Below are 26,661 nucleotides of genomic sequence, written 5' to 3'. Positions count from 1 at the left end.
TTCACTCTAAAAGAAACTTTCTTAACATTGATATATTTTTAAGGCTTACTGTAACTAAATCTCAAAAGCAAAGTAAATCAACAGTGGAAAATAAAAATACTTTCTATAACTATTTCCTTCCAAATGTGTCTTGTGTTGGCAGATTAATGATAATTCAGAATAAAAATCATCTGTATAATGTTTTATACTTTTTCAAAATACTTTTCAAAGGGAACACTAAATTAGATGTAATAAGTTCAATAAACGTAGTATTTAAAATTTAACAACAGAAAAGTCTGACACATTGTTATATTTTTCTGTTGGTTAAAGACTATTTTATGGATGGAACATAAATAATTTCATACAACATTTTAAAACATTCTGAAGACAAAACTTCCCCAAACAGAAAGCTAATCCAAAATGTTACCCACTGGATTTGAAAAAAAAAAACAAACATCAAAATATGCTGAAAGAACAGTTTTTTCTGAAAATAAAATTAAGTAAAATCCAAAAAATTCAACATTACAGATTAAAAGTTTCAGCTCTTAAAATTGGAAAACTATCTAAGAACTACGTAAGACACTTTCTTTTTTAGTAACTGCATATGTATATTCATATTTACTTTTTAAGAGTAATCTTATTAAAATATAAATATTGTAAGAGTTTAATACATGTTTCAATAATGTACTTTTCTATTTAAACACACACATACAAATATTTAGGAAGAACCCATATCACCTTCTGGTTATAGATGATTAAAAAAATCTGATAAGGTCATAGTCTTTTATTTGATCTTATATAGAAATAACTTGAAAGTTAGACACATTTTTAATCATATCGGTATATAATTGGGTCAGATTTTATTTTCAGTAATTTTTCATAGTTTTTATTAGGACGATTAGCTAGTTATGAGAAAAATAATTTAAAATTAACACTCAATATTTAAGTCTAGTTAGAATATATATGTTCATAAAACTAAATATCTAACCGATAGATATTTTGTTTCTTAGATGAGGTAGATAAATTAAAATATCCTAGAACATGACCTGAACTTAAAAAAACCCAGAAAATAGCAATCACCAGTTCAACCTGTATGAATCAAACAGCTGGAGAATTCTTTTTATTTTTGACATATATGCTGTATGTTTCAAGTACAAGGCCTCTGAAATTCATTTTCTGCTCCCCCAAACCTTACTAAATTGAAATTCATATTTTTCATTTACTTACTCATTATTTAATCTACCTAGGGAACTTTGCTCTTCAGACTAAAGACATTTGCAATTAAACCAAAGATTACTAGTTTTTCATTTTTTAGGTTTAAGTAGTATTTTCCCTTTACATACCTTAAATAGTAAAATGTATTACAAAAAGCTATTATCTTCAGATGGTGTACAATAAATAATTACTTACATGATAAAGAGTTAATAAAAATTTCAAGGTCTGCTAAAGAATTATGAAGCTCATCATTCATATCTTGACTTCTAAGAAAACTTTTCAGAGTATCTAAAGCGGTTATTGCCACATTTTTTGATGGTAAAGGGAGTTCGGTTCCCAGAGATCCACCATCATCCTCTTCATCAGAAGTATAAAATCCAGTTTCATCTGCTTTACTTTCTTTGGTCCATACAGCATCGTCACTTGGTGCTGCTTCACATGTCTCTAAATCATCATCCAGGGCAGCATACTCTTCTATGGATAAGCCTTCAGGAAATTCCACTCCTGCCGCCTGGGCATGGACAACCAAATCAAGACCAGTGTCCGTCTCTGCATTTGTCTTGTCACTTTCTCCCTTTTGAGATTTGAATCCTGCCTCTTCATAGCTCTTAACAATAGTCTCTGGGGTGACAGCCCTCCAACAGAGATGCAAGGTATCAACTGCATCTAGCAGGGAAAACATAAATTCTTTGCTGCCTTCAACAGAGCTTAAAAATTTCTTAATGAGACAATGTCGATATTTGATTTTAAGGCTTTTAATAACACCTTGTTTCATGGCTATAAGTTTGGAAGATAAACAAGACGGAAAGAACGCTAACTCAATGGATTTTAGGTTTTTTACCTCTGGATGTGCAGGAAACGATTCAACAAAAATCACCACTCTTCTTTGCTGGGCTTGAAATTTCTCATCAAGCTTCCGCATCCATTGTTCAAATACAACTGAGGTCATCCGTGCCATTTTGTTAGCTTCATAATACACAGGCAATGATTTTACGCCTTTGAAACAATGTGGATTTCTGTTCTTTCCAATGATAAGCAAAGGAAGCTTCTCAGAGCCGTCCATGTTTGTCCCAACCACCAGAGTTATTCTGTCTTTGCATAACTTGCCAATTGAGCATGTTTCTCCTTTAAATGCAAATGTATTTGTAGGCAACATTCGATAAAGCAGCCCAGTCTCTTTTACATTAAAAACATTTTTAGGATGATAATCATTTAAATAATAAGGAAGTATGTTTTGGTGCCAGACATCTGAAGGGTCTACTGATACACCTGTAGCTTCTACAGGTTGAGCTCTGAATACTAAACCATACCTGGATTTAAAGCGATCCAGCCAACCATTGCTGCACTTAAAATCATTATGTCCCAGTTTCTGGGCAAAATCATTAGCTTTTAGACGCAACATTGGACCATTAACTGGTACATTCAGACACTGGGCGATTCGATACCACCTCATTAGTGCCTCTTCCAGATCTGTGTAAAAAGCAGTTCTCAGTCTTTTTCTCTTTGGATCAAATCTCAGAGATTCAAAGGCTTCTAGAACCTTGTCTTTATTCTTCATAATAGAAGACAATGAATTTTTCTTTATTCCATATTCAGCTGCAATCTCTGCTTTTTTCTTACCACTTTCTACTGCATTTATGATGTCGATCTTTTCTTCAATGGATAGACTTTTCTTTTTCTTCACAGTTACGGGCAGAGTTGAGGCATCCACAGGAGCCTCTGCCATCTCACCCCGTGCTTATGTAGAGGTGTCTTCTCTTTCTGGGTCTGTTTCTTGATGAAAATTTATTTTCCAGTATGATACAAGTTGCTGCTTTCTATTCCACTTCATGTATTAAAAGTCGGTAAGTGTCTAATAGTCGTACTCCTCAGAAAATGGATGAGTAAATAATTTCCTCAAAGGATCTGAATAAGAAAAATGTTATCTGCAGCTAGAATATTTTAGAAGAGAAACTTCCTCCCCAGGACCTTGTGTAGCTCAGTTTATAGTTTATTCGGAGTTCCAGAAGTCAAGCTAAAATAGAAATCTCATTATGTCGAACCTGTCCAGTCCTGCTGATGTATTTTTGGAACGTAAATCCTTTAAGATGATCCATTTTATCCATGCGTGCATTCAACCTCCTCTTAATTCTCCACAGAAGGCCTCAGAGATAAGAAGAAAAGCATCCAGTAATTTCATGCAAAATGTTACCCATTAATTTCCAAGTCTCTTTAGGATGGAGAAGAAAATGGTAGAACCCTTCTAGGACTTGACGATATCCTCCATCTCTTGAACTATTAAAAAAAAAACAATTTTAACAATGATATGTCAACTGAATATCAAAAGATATTTATACTAATTAGTTATGCTTTTGATAATAATGAAAAGAATGGGAACATATTTCTAAAAATACAATAACTAAAGCTTCCAGGAGAAATGCTTACCTCCTAAATGGTGTCTCTGTGAAAAGCTCTCTAGCTCTGCTCTGAGACTTTGAATTCTCACTTGCCGTTGAATGCTTTGTAATATATACTTCTGAAATAAATCGGACAAATTTAATCTGTTTTGAAAGTGTGAGCTTACCAAAATTAAAGAACTAAAAATGCTGCTGGATAGATCTTTGGTGGCTATTTTTTCCATGAAGTCACACACTGCCCCCTCTGACTTCTCTAAAAGAAAAACACAGTCAGACAGTGGTCACAAGGTCCAACTTTTAATAGCACATGGGAGGCAGTGTCTCTTTTATAGGAGTCTGGTACAAAATGCTTCACTAAAAATCAAACCAAGGGATTCCATTACAAATTTTAAAAATTGAAATCTTATTCTATCTAAATGCTTAAAAATCTAGTAACTTTAAATCAATTGGACACATTAGCTGGATGCACAAAGGCCAAAAATACTTGACAAAATGCATAGGAATAAACAAATTACTGAGAAGATATAATGCAGAAAAAGACCTAGACAAAGAGTTAGAATGAGAGTGACCATGGTCTTAACCTCTCAGGACTTCCACTTCTTTATCTGTAAAATAAAGGGCTTATCATAGTGTAAGGAGATGGGCTTTGGTGCCAGACACACCCGAATTGACAAGTGACTCTGCCATTTAGTACTGAATGTGATCCTGGGTAGTTTATTTAACCATCTGAAGCCTTGGCACCCTTATTGGTAAAATAAGGGTAACTACAGCACGTACCTCGTGGGGTAATTGAACATTCAGTGAGATGGTGTAAAGCACTTAGCACAGTATTTTGCACCTTACAGAGTGTTCAATAAATGTTTGATGATCTTAGCATCATTGTCTTCTCTCTAATGTTCCTTTCATCTGTGTCAATCTAAAAAATTCAGAGATTTAATGAAATCGTACTTCGAATAGAAGCAAGAATCCCACCTAAAACATATACTGAAAGCAGAGCTCTTCTTAAGCCAAATAGTACTGTGAGAACAGTCACAGGGCCCCAGGTGGGCTCGCCTCTACCTTCCCAGGTAGCATCTCCCCTACCGGAAACCACAGTCTTTGGGCCTCCTGCAGGCCAAGGAAACAAGCTAATTTGATGAACCCGTGTTACTTCCCTGTGAGAGTGTGGGCACTCCATTCCTCTAATTTTTCTCTGTCCTCCGAGGTTTCAAGATGACACATGCATTTTTTTTTTTTTTTTTTTGCACAAAACTTTGTTAAAATTCCTTTGCCTTTGTCATCAAAATCAAAGACGTAATTTTTATTATAGGAAACACAACCAGTAAAGGAGTTTTCGTTGTTGCTGTTATTGCAAAAAAAAAAGGTCTTAAAAATAATTATGAGAGCCTAGAGTGTTAGTTTCTAAACTGCTTTATTTCCTGTATTCCAAACAATGCGGGAGGGAGGTAAAAGTGGATTCAAAGCTCATACAGTTATAATGTGGTTGAATGCAGTCCAGAATCCAGGCTTTCTAATGTCAAGTCTACATTCTTTTCACTATATTACAGTGTCCTTGAATTACATGGTGTGGCTCCTCTAACAGGGGCACATTCTATGCTCCCAGCACCAAGCCAACTCAGCATTTCCAATGCCTATCCAAACCTACCCCCCACCCCAAGAAGCAATATCAGGCCTCCGTAGGAGAGTAGCCATTATGAATTCTGTGGACACAAATAGCAACCACATTGCATATCCAACTGTTAGGGTGGTCTGACCTTTCTAAGTAAATAAGATTTGACCATTCAACTAAAAAAAAAATCTTACTCATATATGGGACCTCCCTGTATATTTTTCTGCAATTTCCTATAAATCTACCATTATTTCAAAATAAAAAATTAAAAATATCTTGCTCTCATTAGGAAGACACCAATCTTCAGAAATGTAGGTAGCAAGAACGAATTTCTTAAGAAAAATCAAGCAAAACTACTCTCCAAAAGAAAGAGGGAATCTCTTTCTTCTTTCTGTTCTTTCCTTTCTTCCTCTTTTCTTCTTTCCTTCCTTTTTTCCCTTCTGCCTTATTTCATTTGTCAGAAATAAACCCTATCATCTCAAATAACAAGGATTACAGAAAAGTGACTTGAATTTTCTCCCTTACCCCATCCCAAATAAAGCAATGTAATATACACATCAGAGATTACTGATTATCTTGATCAAACTGAAAATAGGGATATGTTTGTTTAGGAAGATAGTTTTTTTCTGAAGTTAACAGTATATTTTTCCTTCTTGAACAGTAGTCAAATCTACAATTTTCCACGGTAAGATGCAATATATCTTTATTCCTGAAACAACCACACTTCTAATGACAAACCAGACATGCTAAACTTTTTCCCCAGCAAAGAATAAGGCACCAATACTGCCTGATTAACGAAGCTGACATTTTCCATTCTCCCACAGTACAATGGCTGGGATATTTTTTTTGCAGGGAGTGATGGCAGCAGCTAATATTTCTTAGAATATTCATTCTATCAATTAATTAATCATTCTCTCAATTAATCATTCTACCCCTTGAAAATATTACAAGAGAAATGCTGTACTACATGTTAGGAACAACCTTCTCTATGTCAACAGTAAAGCTAACTAACGACTAAGAACAGGCAATTCACTAAAAAAGACTTACCAACTGAATTCCAAATGAAGAAAACAATGGTCAGTAATATGAGAAATGTAAATCTTCCTTCAAAACAGGAGATACCTTTTTGTTTTTGCTTTTATTTACCAGAACAGCAGTATCTAGTGTTTGCCAGGATGCAGTAACATAGGTTGCTAGGAACCTATGTTAAATAAATTGGTACAAAGCTTATGGAGGGCAAATTAGCAATACAGTACAAAAACCTTAAAAAAGGGGCTTCCCTGGGGGCGCAGTGGTTAAGAATCTGCCTGCCAATGCAGGGGACACGGGTTCAAGCCCCGGTCTGGGAAGATCCCACATTCTGCGAAGCAACTAAGTCCGTGCGCCACAACTACTGAGCCTGCACTCTAGAGCCTGTGAGCCACAACTACTGAAGTCTGCGTGCCTAGAGCCCGTGCTCCACAACAAGAGAAGCCACTGCAACGAGAAGCCCCTACACTGCAACGAAGAGTAGCCCCTGCTCGCCACAACTAGAGAAAGCCCACGCACAGCAACGAAGACCCAATGCAGCCAAAAATAAATAAATAAATAAAAAACAACCTTAAAAATGTGCATAGGTTTTATCCAGCAAGTCCATACTGAGGATTTTATCCCCTCCCCCAAAAACTGTAGATGTAAAAATAATCTAGCTTACAAAATATATTTATTTTCTATTGCTGTGTAACAAATTAACACATATTTAATGGCTTAAAACAACACCCATTTATTATCTTACAGTCTGTAGCCAGAAGTCCAGGTGGGCTTAACTAAGTCCGCTGCTTCAGGTCTTACAGGGCAGAAATCAAGATGTCAGTCAGACTGGGCTCTTATCTAGAGGCTGGAGGAGAATCTGTTTCCAAATTCATTCAGGTTATTTGCAGAATTCAACTTCTGTGGTTGTAGGGCTGAAGTCCCTGGGTTTTTTGTTGCCTGTGAGCAGAGACTGCTCTCATCTCTTGGAAGCCTCCCTCAGGTACTTGCCTGTGGACCTCTTTATTTCAGCAACAGAGAACCTTCCTCATGTCAAATCTCTTTCATGCTTCAAACCTCTCTAATTTCCTCTGCTGCCACCAGCAGGAGAAAATGCTCTGCTTTTAAGTTTCATGTAACCTAATTAAACTTAAAAGCTTTTGGACAGCAAAGGAAACCATACACAGAATGAAAAGACAACTTATTGAATGGGAGGAAATATTTGCAAATGATGTGACCAAGAAGAGGTTAATATCCAAAATACATAAACAGCCCATTAACTCAATATCAAAAAACAAACAACCCAATTAGAAATAGGCAGAAGACCTAATTAGACATTTTTCCAAAGAAGATACACAGATGGCCAACAGGCACATGAAAAGATGCTCAACATCACTAATATTCAGGGAAATGCAAATTAAAACCACAATGAGATACCACATCACACCTGTCAGAATGGCTATCATCAAAAATAATAAAAAATGTTGGCGAGGATATTGATAAAAGGGAAACTTTGTACACTGCTGGTGGGAATGTAAATTGATGCAACCAACGTGGAAAACAGTATTGAGGTTCCTCAGAAAACTAGAAACAGAGCTATCATATGACCCAGCAATTCCAGTGCTGGATATATATCTGAAGAAAACAAAAACATTCATATGAAAAGATACACACACCCCAATGTTGATAGCAGCATTATTTACAATAGCCAGGATATGGAAGCAACCTAAGTGTCCATCAACAGGTGAATGGATAAAGATGTGGTATAAATATACAATGGAATATTACTCAGCCCTAAAAAAGAATGAAACCCTGCCATTTGCAATAATGTGGATGGACCTAGAGGGTATTATGCTTTGTGAAATAAGTCAGACAGAGAAAGATAAATAATCTATGATATCACTTTTATGTGGAATCCAAAAAATAAAACAAAGGAATGTATATAACAAAACAGAAACAGACTCACAGATATAGAGAACAAACTAGTAACTACCACTGAGAAGAGGGAAAGGAGGAGGGGCAAGATAGGGGTATGGGATTAAGAGATACAAACTACTATTTATAAAATAAATAATCAACAAGGATATATTGTACAGCACAGGGAAATGTAGCTATTATTTTGTAATAACTTTAAATGGAGTATAATCTATAGAAATATTGAATCACTATGTTGTACATATGAAACTAATATAATATTGTAAATCAACTATACTTCAATAAAATAAAATAAAATATAAGGCTCATGTAGTCAGTTTAGGACCACCCAGATTATCTTCCTTTTGAGTAACTCAAAGTCAACTGATTAGTAACCTAAATTACATCTGCAAGATTCGTTTTGTATGTAATATAGTATAATCATAGGAATGATATCCTATCATGTGCACAGAGGAGGGAATTATACAAGGTGAACGTCATTGGAAGTCATCTAAGAATTCACACAAGACTGTTCCTCATGTTGTTGTTTTATAATTACAGACAAAACTAAAAATAATCCAAATGTGTAACAAAAAGGATTAGATAAATAAATTAAGGAATATCTATATGCTAAAATACTATTGTACACTGTTGATGGGAATGTAAATTGATGCAACCAATGTGGAAAACAGTATTGAGGTTCCTCAGAAAACTAGAAACAGAGCTATCATATGACCCAGCAATTCCAGTGCTGGATATATATCTGAAGAAAACAAAAACATTCATATGAAAAGATACACACACCCCAATGTTGATAGCAGCATTATTTACAATAGCCAGGATATGGAAGTCACTGAAGGAGAATATTTAATGGAATGGAATTTCCATTGGAAATTGGAATTTCCAAATGGAAATTCCATAATATATTAAGTGGAAAAAGCAATCACTGTATGCCAACAAATACAACATACACTGAAAGTTACATGAGGGCAAAGGCTCATGGCTATTCCTACAGTGCTTAGTGCCCAGGAAACAGTAAGTTCTTAAAAACGATCTGTTAAATAAATGAAGAAAAAAATACTCACAGAAAAAAAAGATACTGACCAAAATGTTGAATGTTAACTCCAGAAAATGGAATTATGAATAGTTTCTTTTCTTTTCGTTAAAACAATTTCTACTCTGATGTTCTACTCATTCTACTATACATGGGTTTGTTTAAATGTTCCATTAATCAGTACCCCCTAATAAAGGGTTTATTTCCAGAGAATTACACTGTGCAATCAGTAACTAAATATCTCTTCATGAAAAGGAAGCTGTCAATAAACAGTGACAAAATTACTGTGACACTACCAGAATTCCCCTAGAAAAGAAAACTAGCACCTTCTTCTTCCAAGGAGATATTGATAAGCAGAATACAATATTCAACATCTAAAGCAAAGAGAAAAGGTTGCATGCACATTTAATTCACTCAGAAAGGAAAAGTAACAATATCCTTTAACCCGTTGCCTCCTTTCCTTCCCGATCAATAAATAAAAGATAGGCTGCCACAGTTTCCCACAGGCCAAGTGAATAAATGGTACCTGATTTTTCTAAAGCTGAATAATAGCCAATAGCAGTGCAAAGGTAAATGAGTAGATAAGCCCCATGTCATAAGCATATGTGACAGGCAGCTATTCCCTTTTTGTCTTACTTCTCCAAACACAATGGCAATTAAAAGAAAAGTAGTAATCTTCTGTTCTTCCTAAGGAGAATGGGCAGGCAGAATTCCCCAAGCTGTAGGGAGAGGGGGAGATAGAGATAGAGAGAGAGAGAGAGAGAGAGAGAGATGAAAAAAGTCTCCATCTAAGCAAGGTTAGGTTTAAAATAGTCTTTGAGTTAGTATGAAAAATTTTCCCCAAACCCAAGAATAATGGCTACTACTTCCTTTTTCCCAAAGAAAGTGCATAGACTTTCACTGTTTTCCATCTACTACTAAGTTCCATTCTGTTCCTATATAATAAGAGCAGTAATTATCCTAGATTGGAATCCTTGTCTTATAATTGAGAAGCCTAACAGGATGGCTTTGAACAGGAAAATCCACAGTAAACTGTAGAACTTAAGTTAAATGAATCGGCATATATATTCACCCATTTAAGATAAGGGCCCTTTAACCACAGATTTATGTTTTGGGATTTCATTACGGTTTTTGTCAGAGAAGGTGTCCTGGAGATTTCAGACAATAAATATTGTTATTTACTTTTGAAATATTGGTGGTGTCACGGGTATCTACTCTTCACAGATATGGGAAAGATTATCTGTACAGGGATGTACAGTTCACTACGCTGAAACTCCCTACAAATTTGGAGAAGCAGAGTTCTGCCTTCGGGCACTTAGTCATTAAAAATGTCTTGTCAACTAATGTGACAAGGCAGGTGAGAATTATGGTCTAAAGAGGGGTAGGTCCCACGGAGTGCACTGTTGCCTTTGGCATTCCTGCAAGTGAAATGGTGGTGAAAATGAGCACCCAAGGCTGTCAAAGTAAAAGCGGAGTCCGAAACCTTGAAGGGAGATGCGCTCGGCTGGATCACCGGTAGGTACTGTATGCAACTGAGCTTCAGGTTTGTCTAGCACCACTGCAGAGCCATACGGTGCTGGGGACAGCGAGAATATCCGAAGTACAGATTGGGGCCTCCACTTAGGAAACTACAAAGGGATCTTAGAGAAGGACTGTTCGTCGGTTTCTGTAGACAGGGCAGTGATCTACTTAAGTAACGGGGCGAGCAAAGAAAGCAGAAATCAGTCCTCTGGATAAACAGTAACAGGAAAGAACAGTATCATGGACCCACTGTCTGCGAGCGAGCAGAGCAGAAGGTGATCACAAAGATAGAGCAAATCATAAGAACTCAGGGGTGCCGGGCGAGGAGGTCTGGTCTTCCTGAAGCGGGTGGGCGTGAGTGACGTGGCCAGAGGGTGGCTTTCCAGGCACTGGGGAAAGAGAGTGAGGCGCCCGCATCCCGTCTGCTCCCTAAACCCCGCATTCCCTCCACCCTCCCACCTCCCACGGGGCTTAAATAACCTTCTACGTGCTCTCTGGCAGCTGAGAAAGAAGCTTGGCTCTCCTGTGATTGCGAGGCGGTGAGCTACGTCCACCTCCACCCTCCCGCCACCGGCTCACCGTCTGTTGGGGGGACGCCTAATACGTGAGGCTGGGGTGTGTGGGTGAGAAAAGGATGCCGAGGGCTCCTGGACCTCCGACCACTCAAGACCAGGCCAGCGCGCCCTTCGGCAAGCCCCCAGCTCTGGCAGGTGCATCTGGACCCGCGCTCACAGCCCCCCCCAGCAATCTAGCCGCAGCCAGAAAATTACCCGGGCAAAGGCGCCGGCTGAGTCCCGGATGTGGTTGCTAGGGGCCGCAGCGGGAGGGGCGGGGCCCGCCTCCTGGAGTGGGGCGGAGGGGGCCTCGGGGGAAGCGCGTTGGCACCATCGAGACGTGGCTGGGCCGGCCAGACTGAGGGAGAGAGAGGCCGTCCAGGGCTACGGACAACGCTACTTCCGGTCCCCTCACTTCCGGCTCCGCTGCTCTCGGTGTTGGAGCTGTAGGCCTGGTGGAGCTGCTGCCGGTCTGAGTGTCCTCGGCGGTTGGTCAGTGTGAGGCTGTGACAGCCGCTGTTGTTCCCCGCCCCCGAGGAGCCTAGGTGCGTGGGAGAAGGGGAAGAAGGAAAAGGCCCGGGTCGCGTTTCCGCTCACTTCTTGCCAGGGCTGAGGAGACTCCGGAGAGCAGAGGCAGGGATAATCCTCGACCTGCGAGCTGCCGGCTTCCCTGCAGACAGGTGAGGGCGGAGCTGGCCGGCTGGGAAAGAGGCGGGGGAATGCTTCTCGGAGGTGGTTGGCGGGGCTGGACACGTTGCCTCTGGAGCTCGCAGTTCCGGACTTCCACAGGGCACTTATGTCCTTAGTCTGTGTGTGCCATCTCTCTCTGTCCAGGCATTCGGCCTTGGGTTTCTGTCCCTTCGTTCCTCCTGTCCCCCCTGAGTGTACCCCCGAAACATCCGGGTGAAGAGGTAAGACTGGCCCTCCCAGGGCGGCACCCTCCCGGTTTTGCATGTATTGAGCGGAGAAAGGGGTTGAAGGATCCAGGTCTTTCTCGACTAAGCCTCGGAGCGGGCCACCTTCAGGTTTGGTGTCCAGCCTTCATTGCTCTCCTTTCCCTGCATCCCCTATTTCTCCTCTCCCGCAGTGAGAGGAAGGGAGATAGCGATAGTCCCTGCGAGAGGTTCCTCGGGCAGTGGTGCAGGGAGGAGCCTTGCCTGTGACATGTCCCAAGCCTGACTGCTTGCGAGGACGTCCAAGGAATGCTGGAGTTTGGGAAGGAAGTTGTGCCGTCGTCTCATCCGTTCCTCTTTGCCAAGTTACTACTGTTTACGTGTCTAGGAAACAGGAAAGAGGTTTTTGTTTTGTTTTAAGAACAGTTTCTAGACGCTTTTCCCTTTTACTTTATTTTATTATTACTTCCCTTGTTTTATTCTCATCTCCCTCTTGAGCCCTTTGATCTCAAAAGGTTTGTAGTTAACACTTCCTGCAGATCCTTTAGCCATCACGTTTGAGGATTTCTGGCCCCCTCCCTTCCTTTTTTCTCCTAGATTAAAGCATATAATTTCTCTCAGTCGGTTCTTAAGGAAAAAATGGAAGATTTGCAGGACTTTGGTTAAACTTGTGCTTTCACCTGCAAGTGTGGCAGGTGTGTGTTCACATTTGCCATTTAATTAACTTCACTGGCGTGGGAATGTGCACCAGAATTGGTTACCTTAAATCGTTCCTTGTTAAGGCAGCAGGAATTGGCCATTTTATTGCTGCTGTCTCAGAGTGAATGCAACAGACTACATGTCACTGTTTTAATTCCACTTTTCTTTTGTTAGTCCTGTGTTTTTTTGTTTTCCCAACTCAACATGACCAACACCCTCTCCCAGCCACCACGTCTAACACTCATTAGCTGAGAAAACAAAATATTTCTAATCTTGTTTTATTTTCTGGATTAAAATCTCGGTCTCAGTTACTTTCATTCCGTTTCAAATTGATAAATTAGTTTGCCTTAATCCTGGGTCATGCCTTTGGGGACTGTGGTCTAGTGGTCAGTGACTTTCAGGGGACTTCCTCATCCCCACCCCTGAAATTAAGTGCACAGTTTTGTTTTCAGTGCATTTTCTCCTTTCTGGGGAGAATGTCCATTCTTTTTATCAGATTCTCAAAGGAGATATATAACCTCCAGGTAGATTAAAAGCTGCTCCTTAGACAGTGTCTTGAAGTTAATGAAAACTTTTTTTGTGGAGCTACTACTTTTTCAAACTGTACATAGCTAGTTTGGGCACCAAGGAGAGTAGAATGCAGAGATTCCAGCTTTATAGTGATGAAATCTCTAGCTACTTCAAAACTTCAGTGTTTCTAAATTTCTTCCTAGACCTAGAGAAGGAAGTAAGACCGCCTCTTTATTTAGTTCCTGATTTGTGGTTTCGAGGTTTCTCTTTAGGGATAAGTATTTGTGGCCAATGTTGTGGCGATCCAGTGGATTTATAAATTGATACATTTATTATTATTTTATACATATTTAATATCACCAACCTACTGGGTACAGTTCAGAGTAAAAGTTTAAATTTTTAGTGTACTTTGTTTTCATTTTCTTGTTTTTCACTTGAGGCATCTACTTTGGGCTTCGGCTTTGTTCAGAAGGGCAAATGATGCTTCAGTGGTGTGATCTGTAAGCCTTTGGCATGTTGCTGCTCATCTCGACATCTCCTTTCCCTCCATATTACCTCTATATTAGGAATTTAATGATCGTTCTCTTTTGTGACTAAGTTAGTATCCTTCCAAACTTAATGTAAGTTTAGAGCGCATATTTGAACTTACGGATTTGATGGTAAAGTGTTTGTTGATCAAGGGTTGACGTTCTAAAATATTTGACACCTGTTTCATAGAATGTTAGAACTTGAAGAGACCTATACAGCTCATCATAGTCTATATGGAGTAACCAGTGTATTCTGCGCACAAAATAATTTTCCCTCTGTCTAGCATCCTCACTTTGGGGGGCAGAAAACATAAGTTTATAAAGAGTCAATTATGCTAAATTAGTTTCCTTCTAAGGTAATGACAAAGTCAGAAGATTGATTATATCTGACACCATAACAACAATTAACACTTGTTTGCTTACTGTGTGCCAGGCATTATGCTAAGTGCTTAATATGATTATGTCATCCAACCCTCACAGCAACCTTATAAAGGGGCTAAATTTTTCATTTTTGTAGATGAAGAAATTGAAACTAAATGATTAACTGAAGCTGAAGTAATCTGCTCAGAATTCACTGGTCAGGCCAGGATCGAACCTAGGTTATCTGAATCCAGACTGTGAGCTCTTAACTACTACTCTAGGCTGCTTCTACCATATTTTCTTTACATCTTTTATTGGCATGTGTTGGGGTATCTCACCTGATTTTCTATCAGACATTAAGTAAAGAAGGTCTTTTCCTTTATTAATCTTCAGTAGTTGAACACCTGGTTGAATATCACACCAAAAAGTATGACAAAAAGAAATGAATTCGGAGGAGGCCTATGGAGTGTTATTTGATAGTTTTCCCACAGGGCGGATATAAATCTGTGTATGTGTTTGTCGGGTGTGTGTGTGTGTGTGTGTGAGTGAGTGTGTGTGTGTGTGTGTGTTTGTGTGTATGTATGATGACATATGAGGAGTGGAAAATGTGAAAATAAAGGTTTTAAGTAATAGACTTGGCATTGTAAGAGTCTGGAGGTATAAATACATTCCAGAATGATAACCTTGGGATGGGGTAAGGAATAAATTCAGGATGGAGGAAGGAGTAAATTTAATAGGGAATTTAAGATAATATGGCTGTGGATGAGAAACTAACAATATATGTGCAGATTGGAAACAGCAGTCCCACAAAATATGGATGATGATGACGTAGGGACCATAACAGTCTAAAAGTCAGATATACACCAGCATTAGTTCTAGGAAGTATGAAAAAGACTATAAAACAAAGGAACCTGAAAATAATCTTATTCTCTTTAGTCTCTAGATTAGCTTTAGGCAGTCATGGAAGCCAGTGATTAGCTCTTACGGATTCTCAGCTATTTTCTACAAGACAAAAGTCTACATTTTCTTTTTCTCTTTGTTTATTTTCTCTTTCATCTTCCCTCCATCCCTATTTCCCTCTCTTCCATTACTTCTAAACTTTTGTCTTAAGATGGTTCTAGGCAGATATTGCTGGAAGTTGCTCAAATCTTTTGTGAAAGTATGGTAACATCTTTGCCATATTGTCACCTGAGAGTTTTTATTTTGTTTCATTTTTTGTATATGCATGATGGCATTGGACTAGCAGCTCCTTGATGTTCGGGCTTGATCCTTTGGAGAACTGTGACATCACTGTCTTTGAAGCAGGATCATAAGAATAACAGAGTTGGTGGTGAGACCTAAATTATCCAGAGGAGGGAGTCATTTGGCCATCTCCAGTGTCTGCCGACATGAGATAGTGTGTTAGAGCAAAGTTTCCAAACTTCTGCATCATGGCACACATAAAAATGATTATTTGTATGGCAGATTCCCCAGCTCCCTGTAGGCCGAGGGGGCCAGGGAGAGGGGGTGTCAATATTTTCAGCACATCTGTAATCCATTCTTTTTTTAAAAATTTATTTATTTTTGGCTGCACTGGGTCTTTCATTGCTGCGCATGGACTTTCTCTAGTTTCAGTGAATGGGGACTACGCTTCATTGTGGTGCGCGGGCTTCTCATTGCGGTGTCTTCTCTTGTTGTAGAGCATGGGCTCTAGGCGCACAGGCTTCAGTAGTTGTGGCACATGAGCTCAGTAGTTGTGGCTAACGGTCTCTAGAGCGCAGGCTCAGTAGTTGTGGTGCATGGGCTTAGTTGCTGTGCGGCAACTAAGAGATCTTAGTTGCCACGGAGCAACAACTAAGATTGGGATTTTCCCGGACCAGGGCTCGAACCTGTGTCCCCTGCCTTCCCACCAGGGAAGTCCCTGTAATCCATTCTTGGCATATTGATTGGAAAGCTTTGTCCAAGAGAGAAGGAATATGTTACTCTTTAATACCTTCTTTTTATTTAGCATATAATAATTTACAAAGCATTTTCCCATATATTCTCATTTTATTTTTACTCCAGCCATCTCAAGTAGGTAAGAGCAGATAACATTACTGTGTTAGAAATGAAGAAATTTAGATTTTAGATGAAATACTTTGCATAAGGTCACACATCTAATAAGGGATGGATCAGGAATTCACATCCCAGATGGAAAGAGTCCCTGGGGTTAAGCCAGTGTAACGTAACCTCTAGGATGGCTGGGATTCTGTTTTGTTTCAGAGCTCTCCCCTTCAATATCTAGGGCAGCGCCAGGCACATAGAAGTCCGTAACAGTTGTCATTTATCGAGTGCTACTCTGGCTAGGCATTATGCTTTATAGATGCTATCTGTGTATTAGGTACTGTTATTTTCTATAAACAAATGAAGAAACAGGTATAGAAACCAGCAGAAGTAATTAGTCCAAGGTCATCCAAATAGTAAAAGGAGAACCACAGACTCATAAAGTTGCTTGACTCCAAAGCTTGTACTCTTTTTCACTATAGTGACTAATGATTCCATGATATTGTGGGGTAGAGATTGGGTTCCACTTAAAGTATATGACACTGGTGGCAGAGGGTGGTCGTGATGGTGGTGAAAGGGAGATAAGCAAGAGGACTATTGTTTATTTTTGGCAGCCTTGAGGTAGAGTTCTAGAGATGATAGCTTTCTAATAGGATTCTCAAGGTGTTTGGGATGGGGATGGGGTAGAAGAGAAATATGATAAAACTCATAGAGAGTAACTTGGGCCATTGGTGCGCCTTTTAACAAAAGGGTTAAAAATGTAGATCCTCTTCATATATGGCTAAATGTTAATTATAGATTATTTCTTAAAGGAGGTTTACAGATTATTTTCATTTTCCTCTTTCTGTATTTCCTAATTTTTCTGTGCAGCATTTAATTAATTTTAAAATTAAAAATATTTTAAATTTTACAAGTAAGATATATTCTTGAAATAAAAATTCAAATAATACAATAAGCAGGTTGAATGAAAGCTTCTACTTCTTTAATCCCTCTATCCCCCACACTGGCTCTCAATCAATTCATAAGGCGGTTGTTTGGGATTAAATGAAATATACAAGGAAGCTCTAAACTGCACCTGTCCAATAGAGTAGCCACTAGCCACATGTGACTATTTAAATTAGTTGAGATAAAATAGGATAAAAATTCAGTTCCTCAGTCAAACCAGTCACATATCAAGTGCTCAGTAGCCACATGTGGCTAGTGGCTACTTTACTGACTAGTGCAGGTATTGAATATTTCCAAGGACATTGGCCAGCCCTGCTAAAACTTTAAAATACTGTATGATTAGTGACATAATAAATATACTGTTGAAACAAGATTTTTAAAACTCTGTGTTCCGCATGGTGCCTAGCAGTTTTTGTTGTAGTTGATGAAATATTACTGCCATGTTTTGTCTCAGCTTTTTGTTTTAACTAAATACAGATGGTCAAAGTCTAACGTTTTTCTTGGATATTTGGCAATTATAGTTAGCTGTTTTACTAGGATAAAGATGTCAGCTTTTCTAAGGACGTGAGTGTTTTCTATCTCGTCTGAGCTCTAGATCTATATATTTTGCTTTCCAGTTGGCACCTCTCTTGCATATATTAGAGATATCGCAAATACAAGGTCTAAAACTAAACTGATTTTTCCCTCACTCCCAAAACCCCCCAAAATGTTGGTCCTCTTTCTTTGCTTTTTATTTCAGTGAATGACTCCATTATTTTTCCAGTTGGAAAATACAGGACAGTAGGAGTGATCCTTAATATCTCCCTCTCCCTTATACGTCTAGTCTGTCAACAAGTTTTATTAATCTTACTTTCTAAATACCTCTTAAATCTGTCAACTAGTTCCCATTTCCACTACCACCACTTTAGTTTGTTACCATCATCTTGCCTGAAATTTCTACAGCAGCCTTCATTCTTGTCTACCCACTTCTGTTTCAACCCCTCTCTAATCCAGTATCCATCCTGAAGGCACAGTGATTTATTTTGAAACACACGTTTGATTGTCACTCTTCCCTCCTCTTCACCAGTCTTTTTATGGCTTCTCATTGCTTTTAGGATAAAAACAAAACTCCTTCACAATGGTCCAGCCTTATTTTTTATCATGTTCTGCTTAACTCTCCATTTCACCCATGCTGGCTTTCGTTTCTCCCTTTGTACTTGTCTTGCTCCTTGCATTACATGGCTTTTGCACATGCTTTTCTCCCTGTCTTTACCACTCTTTCTTTTCTTCCATTTCACTCGTTGGCTCTTAGCTATCCTTCACACCTCAACTGAAGTTTTGCTTCGTGAGGAAATATCCTGACCTCCCAGATGAGGTAGTAATGTCATACGTTTTCCACAGTTGCCGTTTACATTTATATGTGTGACTGTATGATTGTCTTTCTCTTCCGCTACCGTCATATCCGTGCAGATAGGGACCACATCTTATTGTCTTTTTTGGCTCATTATTGACTCCCAAGGACCTAGGCCAGTGCCTGATACCTAAATATTGATTGAATTTCCAAGTTGATAGTATTAAAGATTTCAGTTCATGGAGTTTTGCCATATAGGATTTTAAATATAAATATTTATAAATATATTAGTTAAACTTCCAGTTACGCTGTTTTTTCCAAGTGCATGAAAATAAATTTTTTTCTTTTTTATTGGGGTATAGTTGCTTCACAATGTTGTGTCAGTTCCTCTGTACAACAAAGTGAATCAGCTATATGTATACATATATCCCCTCCCTCTTGGACCTCCCTCCCCCCTCCATCCCGCCCATCTAAGTCACCACAGAGCACTGAACTGAGCTCCCTGCGCTATACAGCAGGTTCCCACTAGCCATCCGTTTTACACATGATAGTGTATATATATCAATCCCAATCTCCCAGTTCATCCCACACACCCCTTCCCCACCTCCATGTACACACATCCCTTCTCTACGTCTGCATCTCTATTCTTGCCATGCAGATAGGTTCATCTGTACCATTTTTCTAGACTCCACATACATGTGTTAATATACGATATTTGTTTTTCACTTTCTGACTTACTTCACTCTGTATGATAGACTCTAGGTCCATCCATGTCTCTACAAATGACCCGATTTCATTCCTTTTTATGGCTGAGTAATATTCCATTGTATATATGTACCACATCTTCTTTATCCATTCATCTGTTGATGGGCATTTAGGTTGCTTCCATGTCCTGGCTATTGGAAATAGTGCTGCAATGAACATTGGGAAGCATACATGTAAAAGAATGAAATATTTTAATAATATAAATTTATATTATTAATATTAATTATTAAAAACAATAATTATAAAATAATATAGCAAAGTATTCTTAGATTATTTTATAATAAACTCTTATTTTAGAATCATTTTAGATTTACAGAATTACTGTAGAGATAGTATACAGATTCCTATATACACCATGTCCAGTTTCCCACATTATTAACATATTACATTAGTATGGTACATTTGTCACAGTTCATGAACCAGTATTTATACATTATTAGCTAACATATGTTCAGATTGCCTCAGTTTTCGCCTAATGACCTTTTTCTATACCAGGATTCTATGCAGGAATAAATCCTGGTTATCATGTGTCCTCTTAGCTTTAACAGTTTCTCGGACTCCTCATTTTTAATGACAAGTTGATAGTTTTGAGGATTGCTGGTCAGGTGTTTTGTAGAATGTCCCTCAGTTGGGATTTGGCTGATTCTTTTCTCATGGTTAGGCTGGGTAATGTGTTTTGGGGAGAAAGGAACAGAGGTAAAGTGCCATTCTTAATCGTATATCAAGAGTAAATGCTATCAATATGCCTTACCACTGTTGATGTTAACCTTGATCACCTGGCTTAAGACAGTGTTTGTCAAGTTTGTACCTTGTAAAGTTACTTTTCCTCTCCTCCCTTTTCATATTGTACTTTTTAGAAGAAAGTCATTATGTGAAGTGCACACTTAATGTGTGGGGAATTATGTTCTACCTCCGTAACAGTGGAGTGTGTACATAAATTTTTTGGAATTCTTCTGCAAGGGAGATTTGCCTCTTCTCTCCCATTTATTAATTTATTCAGTCATTTATTTATATCAGCATTGACTCATGGTTATTTATTTTATACTTTGCATTATAATCCAGTATTTATTTTATTGCTCAAATTGTTCCAGCTTTGGAAGCTCTTTCAGTTGGTTCCTATATTCTTTTGAGCTTTTGTTGTTGTGTTATGGTGGTTTTTTTTTTACAGCATGTTCTTACTTTCCAGCACTACAAGATACTCCAGGCTCATCTTGTATGTAATCCTGCCTCAGTCCTAGAATCAGCCATTTCTCCAAGGAGCACTGGTTCCCTTTATTGGAGAATGGTATTAGAAACCAAGATCTGGGCACTATGTGTGCTCATTGTTGCTGGAGTTGCTTCTAGGAAACATACACTAACTCATGTATGTACACATATCTATAAATATTTCTGTGTGTAACTATCTATATTATTAAGCTGTCTTCTTAGATTATTTCCTCTGAGCTTTTTCCCATTGAAAAAATTACCTGAGAATATTGAGGGGTTTATTTTATATGGTTTTGGGAATTAATACAGAATTTTAAAGTAACTCTCCAGTTCTCTTGGTTGGCTTCATTGCTGATGTTCTGGACCTTAGCTAGCCGTTTGTGAAGAACGAGGCCACAGTACCCTGAATAATTTAGAGTTTATTTACAGCTAGTTTTCTTTTCAGGGAGTAATTTAGTTTTGAGAGTCTTATCATTTTACTTCTCATTAGTTTCTCTGTAACACAATCTGAATGGGGAAAATAAAAAGACTTCTCCAAACTGTTAATTTTGTCACTTGGTTAGAAGGTGGTATAATGGTGAGGATGAGAATAGTTGAATATCTCTTGATTTTTAAATTGTTTCTCATTACTGCATATAATTGAGAATTAACCTTTTTTTGTCAGAGCTTTCTACTTTTGAATTATCTAGGCTGATGTGTTTATCTTAATGAGCAACGTGAACTTAATTTATCACTGTCTAAAAGGATTTAGGAGTATCTAACAAAATAGCTTTTACAGATACCAGATAGTTGTTGACATAAAGACAGCAGTATAATGTGGATGATTCTTTATCTTACTCTTGATTATTCTACTTATGAAAGAAAATGTAATATACTTTGAACATATTGTGTGGTAAACCATTTTCAGTTTAGTATCATTTGCATTGACAATAGGGAAAAGGATCTTTCCTCCATGTTAAGGAAACTACCATCATAAAAACCCCCACTATTTTAAATTGTTTTGACCAAAACAGAAAACTAATGTATTTTGGATACTACTTTTCACTCAGCATATATAGTTATTTAATGTAGTCACTATGTATTTTAACTCTAAATTTTTTACTGTAAACAAGTCAGTTCAACTTGAAAATTAATATTGAATTATGAAATTAAAACAAATCTTACCATTCTCTTCCTGTTTATCTATGAGCAAGAAAAGATAGACATATTTGAGTGAAAGAAATAGAGCCATTTTCTTTAATCTCTAACCAGTCTCTGAAATCAGTAATATACCCAGTCTAGAGAAGCTAAGCAAGTTCAGACCAAAGCAAGCCCAAGTTTTGCTACTTTTTGCCCTCAGTTTTCTGTATTTACCTCCCTAGCATTGTCCTTGAGTTCCAGTCAGAGCTCCTTACTCCCATACATCAAAGTTATTTATAGTACTTCTCCAACTTTTTTACTGAAGTACCCCTAGAAAGAATAACTCTTCAGATATTCCTGTGGAGATTCATATTTCATCATAAAAATTCAAGAAATTTCTTAGACGGCTTATGTGTCTTTTATTCAAGTGAATTTTGTTTTAGATTCCATAACAGCATACTTATTTTCATTTAGAAGAAGTGTAAATTCTCATTCCACTATGATGTGCTCTGTTTATCCTGTTTGTATCTGCTCTCCTGTGCCTTGAGCATACCATTTCAGATCCCCTGTGATATGTGAGTACCTTAATTTGAAATGTGCTCATGTTATAATTTCTATTCAACGTTCATCCTTTAGTATTATAATTCTGAATCTTTAACTCATGGAGATTGTAAATGCAGTTTTTTCTTTTCTGGTATCCATGGAGTATTTTGTTTCTTCTTATCTTCTAGGATCCTGGCAAGTCTCTTACCTCCTGCCCTCTCTTTCCTGGGTCCTTGGAAAGACGTTAAATGCACTTAACAGTTGTAGGATATAAAATTCTCCCTCATTAAATTCTGGTTAAAGTTCTTATATAGTTTCCCTCTATAAACTGAATAGATCTAGTCTATTCAGTTTATAGAAAACAAAATGTGATTTTGATAATAAATCAAAAACAACTCCAAAAAGTTGGATAAATTATAAACCTCAGGTAATATTAGTTATACTTTTTTTTTACAAATGTTAATTAGTAATTTACTTTATTGGTCATTGGTTCTTACACTCATTAGTTAATGAATACCCCTGGCTGATTTATGGAAGTAGAGCCCCAGAGATGACTTGAGGCATATTTGGCCTCAAGTATAAACCAGTCTGTGAAGCCTCAACATTGATGGCAGTTTTGTAATAATGATTTATCATTTTATTTTGAAGACAAATTTAAAGATAACTTTAAATTCGTGTAAAGATCAGAACACATATATCTTAAACAGCACATTCTGCAAGTCATTAACTTTTTTTTTTGGTTTCCCATAATTATAAGTTTTTCTTTTCTTCCAGTTTTATTGAGATATGATTGACATATAGCACATACAAATTTAAGGTGTACAGCATAATGATTTGATTTACATACGTCATGAAGTGATTATCACAGTAAGTTCAGTGAGTAAGTCATTAACTTTAAATCTTGTTGTCATTCCCTATGTGTGTCCATTATTAAAGTTATGAACAAATGAACTTTTAAAAAATGTGAAGGTAAGAGCATTTAAATAATATGAATAAAACACAGACTTAGTACCTGACTCCGTAATTCTCAGAAATTCGATTCCCTGTTTCCCAATCTGCTTGGAGTTATTTGGTCTTTTTTTTTTTTTTAATACTTATCGGTTTATTATATAGTAAAGGATATAATAAAGGATACAGGATAGATAGCCAGATGGAAAGGACATTGGGCAAGATCTGGAAGCATTCTGAGTACAGGAGCTTCTGTCCCTGTGAGTTGGGGTGTTCCATGATCCCAGGACATGGATGTGTTCACCACAGAATTTCTCCAAACCCCATAGTTCGGGGATTTTTGTGAAGGCTTCCTCACTGACGCATTATCAGTTATTAACTCCTCTAGCCCCTTTCACCTCTGAAAGTTCCAAACTTCTAATCATGGCTTGGTCTTCCTGGTGACCAGCCCCATTCTAAAGCTATCATTTGGTCTTTTCTTGAGCTGGATGATAATGATATATTTTGCTAATTGGCGCTACTGATGAATACAGGGGAGCAGATGATAACTACTATTTCACAAGAAAGTAGAAGACAGCAAAAATGAACTGCCTTAACATTCTTCTGTTTTCCATTCCGTTCCTCACTATTTCCATGGGTTCCTTCCTTCTTTCACTCTTCCTTCTATCTAAGGAAGAGATTTCCTCCTTCTATCTAAGGGTAATTCCTCTACCTTTTCTCAGCATTCCTTACTGTTCTTTAAAAACTTTTATTTTGATCTAATTTTAGACTTGCAGAAATGGTACAGAGAGTTGCTTTATATTCCTTACCCTACTTCCCATAATGCTAACGTCTTACATAACCATAATATAATTATAAGAATAAGAAATTAGGGACTTCCCTGGTGGCGCAGTGATTAAGAATCCGCCTGCCAACGCAGGGGACACGGGTTTGAGCCCTGGTCTGGGAAGGTCCCACATACAGAGCAATGAAGCCCGTGCGCCACAACTACTGAGCCTGCACACCACAACTACTAAAGCCCGCGCGCCTGAAGCCCATGATGCACAACAAGAGAAGCCACCACAGTGAAGAGTAGCCCCTGTTCACTGCAACTAGAGAAAGCCTGTGTGCACCAACAAAGACCCAACGCAGCCAAAAGTAAAAAAAAAAAAAAAAATTTATATTAAAAAAAAAGAATAGAAAGTTAACATTGGTATAATATTATTAACTGAACTACAGACCTTATTGGAATTTCACCAAATTTTCAACTAACTGTCCTTTTTCTGCTGCAGGATTCTGACTAGGAACCCATATTGAGTTTGGTTATTTCTCCATAGTCTCTTTCAATCTGTACGTTTCTCACACTTTCCTGGTCTTCATGACCATGACACTTTGAAGAGAACTGGTCAGTTATTTTGTAGAATGTTCCTCAGTTTGGGTTTGTCCAGTGTTCTCTCATGATTGGACTGAGTTAATGCATTTGGGGGAAGAATACCACAAAAAACAATGTTGTCCTTTTCAGTGCAATGTATCAGGGATTATGCTCTTGATATGTCTTACTACTGGTGATTAATTAATCACTTAGTTAAGTTAGATCTGCTGAGTCTCTTCACTGTGAACTGTGAGTTTCTCCACTTAACTGTCTTTCCTTTTTCAGTTAAGTACCTTGTGGGAGATATTGGAGATTATGTAAATGCTGTTTCTCGTCAAACTTTTGCTCTCTAATTTTAGCATCCATCAGTGAATCTTTCTGCAACACTTATTACTGTGATGTTTGCCTGGTGGAGAGTTCTGGTTTTCTCTTTCTTTTCTGTGTTTATTAATTGAGATTCTGTTGTGAGGAATTGTTACTTTACCCCCATTTACCTATTTATTTGATTATTTATTTCTATCAGTATGGATTCATTAATATTTGTTTTATTCTAGGAGTTTCAATTCAGTACTGTCATTATTTGTTGCTCAAGATGTCTCAGGATTGGCCATTAGGGGCCTTCAGGTTGGGTCCTTTTTTCTTTCGACAATCCCCTGTCCTCTTTTGAATTTTTTCTTGTTTTCTGACACCAGAAAAATGTCCCAGGCTCCTCTTGTATTTTCCTTGCCCCAGTATTAGAATCAACCACTTTTCCTTAAGAGTTGTGGTTCCTTTTATTGGAGAATGGTGTTTAGAGACCAAGATTTGAGCACCAAGTGTACTCATAGTTACTGGGTATCACTGCTTCTAGGTCCTTTCAGTGGACAAAGCTAGGAAACCTATACATACATGCATATGTATGTGTATAACAAATATATATACATGAATACGGACACACACATATTAAAAACCATGTGTTTATACTGATAACTCTGATTCCAGTCCAGTACCACAGGGTTTATTTAGCATTTCTCCTTTCTTTATTACTTTTTTCTCTAGCAGTGAGAAACCAAATTCTCAATATCTACATTCTATTTACATATTTGTTCTGTTCTGTTACATACATAAAGTACTTTAAGAATTACTAACCTATACCCCTGTGAGAAATACTTTTACTAACTATATTAACAGAATTTGTGTATAATTCTTTTTGTCTTTAGCCTCATGGTGTCCAGTCAAGATACTCTTTTCTCCTGCTCTTCCTTTCCCTCCCCTTCCCCTCTACTCCCCCTCCCCTTCTTCTCTCTCTCCGCCCCCATCTCCCTTTGCCCCACTTTCCCCTTTCCCCCTTCCCTGCTTCCCCCTTCCCTTTCCTGGGTTATTCATTTCTAATACAGTTGGTTTCATGTGTTAGTGATTTTTTACTGTTTGAATTCCTCTCAAATCCTGGTTGGTTTTATTTTTTTTTTATGAAGGGTATGTGAAAATTTCTATGGTTCTAAGAGTCAGAATTATTTAAAACTATATATTCAGAGAAGTGTCACTCCTTCCATATTCCTGCTACTTTGTTCCCATTTCCTACTTTTTTTTACACTCTTTTCCCACCTCTCCCTGTAGGTAACCTATCTCTTTAGTTCCTGGTTTATTCTTCTTGTATTTCTTTTGTTCCAATGAGCAGAAACATGTATTTTCATGTATCCTCTTTGTTTTTATATGGAGACAGCATACCCATAGGTATTTTTGGGCTTTGCTTTTTTCGCTTATCACTATGTCCTGGAAATTACAGTATATCATAGAGATCTTCATTTTTTTCAACAGTTGCACAGTACTTCATTGTCTGGATGTGTCATAGTTTATTCAGCCATTTTCCTATGTAAAGACATTTAGGCTCTTCCCAAAATTTTACAATTATGCAGAATGCTGCAATGTGTAAGTATTTTTGTATTAATTGGAGATGTATTCCTGGGATGGATTCTAGACATGGGATTGCTGGTTTCAAAGGTGAGTACATGTGTGATTTTGTTAGGCATTACCAAAGTTCCTTCCAGAATGGATGTACAAATTTGTGTTCCTATCAGCAATGTATATGAGTGCCTGTTTCCTTACATCCTCAGTAACAGAATGTTTTGTTACATTAAAAAATTTTTTGCTAGTCTAATAGATGAGAAATGGTATCTCAGTGTTGTTTTAACTTGCATTTCTCTAATTATGAGT

At 37.8% G+C, this 26,661-nt stretch overlaps 2 protein-coding genes across 14 annotated transcripts in view; one reads left to right on the top strand and one right to left on the bottom strand.

Moving 5' to 3' along the window:
- Positions 1–414: 414 nt before the first annotated feature.
- TIGD4 (tigger transposable element derived 4) lies at positions 415–11,755 on the bottom strand. 8 transcript variants are annotated; one of them, XM_060299690.2, is made up of 5 exons: positions 11,467–11,755; positions 9,702–9,894; positions 4,368–4,506; positions 3,619–3,709; positions 415–3,468 (listed from the first exon to the last, which is right to left on the bottom strand). In XM_060299690.2, exon 5 carries the CDS (start codon positions 2,918–2,920, stop codon positions 1,382–1,384), a length of 1,539 nt encoding a protein of 512 aa, XP_060155673.1. In that variant the 5' UTR covers positions 2,921–3,468; positions 3,619–3,709; positions 4,368–4,506; positions 9,702–9,894; positions 11,467–11,755; the 3' UTR covers positions 415–1,381. The 8 variants fall into 8 exon arrangements, with proteins under 8 accessions (XP_060155673.1, XP_060155672.1, XP_060155675.1 ...); XM_060299689.2 differs by lacking the exon at positions 4,368–4,506; XM_060299692.2 differs by lacking the exon at positions 4,368–4,506 and having other exon boundaries at positions 3,619–3,706.
- ARFIP1 (ARF interacting protein 1) overlaps positions 11,596–26,661 on the top strand; it is a 135,165-nt gene continuing 120,099 nt past the window's right edge. For 2 of the 6 annotated variants that reach the window (XM_030878252.3, XM_030878248.3), the window contains exon 1: positions 11,600–11,930. The gene's annotated coding sequence lies outside the window, so the exon portion shown is untranslated. Of the gene's footprint in view, positions 11,931–26,661 lie in introns of all 6 variants that reach the window. The other 4 variants (XM_070045606.1, XM_030878254.3, XM_030878250.3 and 1 more) reach the window with 4 other exon arrangements.

The sequence above is a fragment of the Globicephala melas genome, chromosome 5 (assembly GCF_963455315.2).
Source record: "Globicephala melas chromosome 5, mGloMel1.2, whole genome shotgun sequence".
Classification (NCBI taxonomy): domain Eukaryota; kingdom Metazoa; phylum Chordata; class Mammalia; order Artiodactyla; family Delphinidae; genus Globicephala; species Globicephala melas.
The sequence above is the reverse complement of the archived record's forward strand: the minus strand, read 5'-3'. Positions and strand labels throughout refer to the sequence as shown.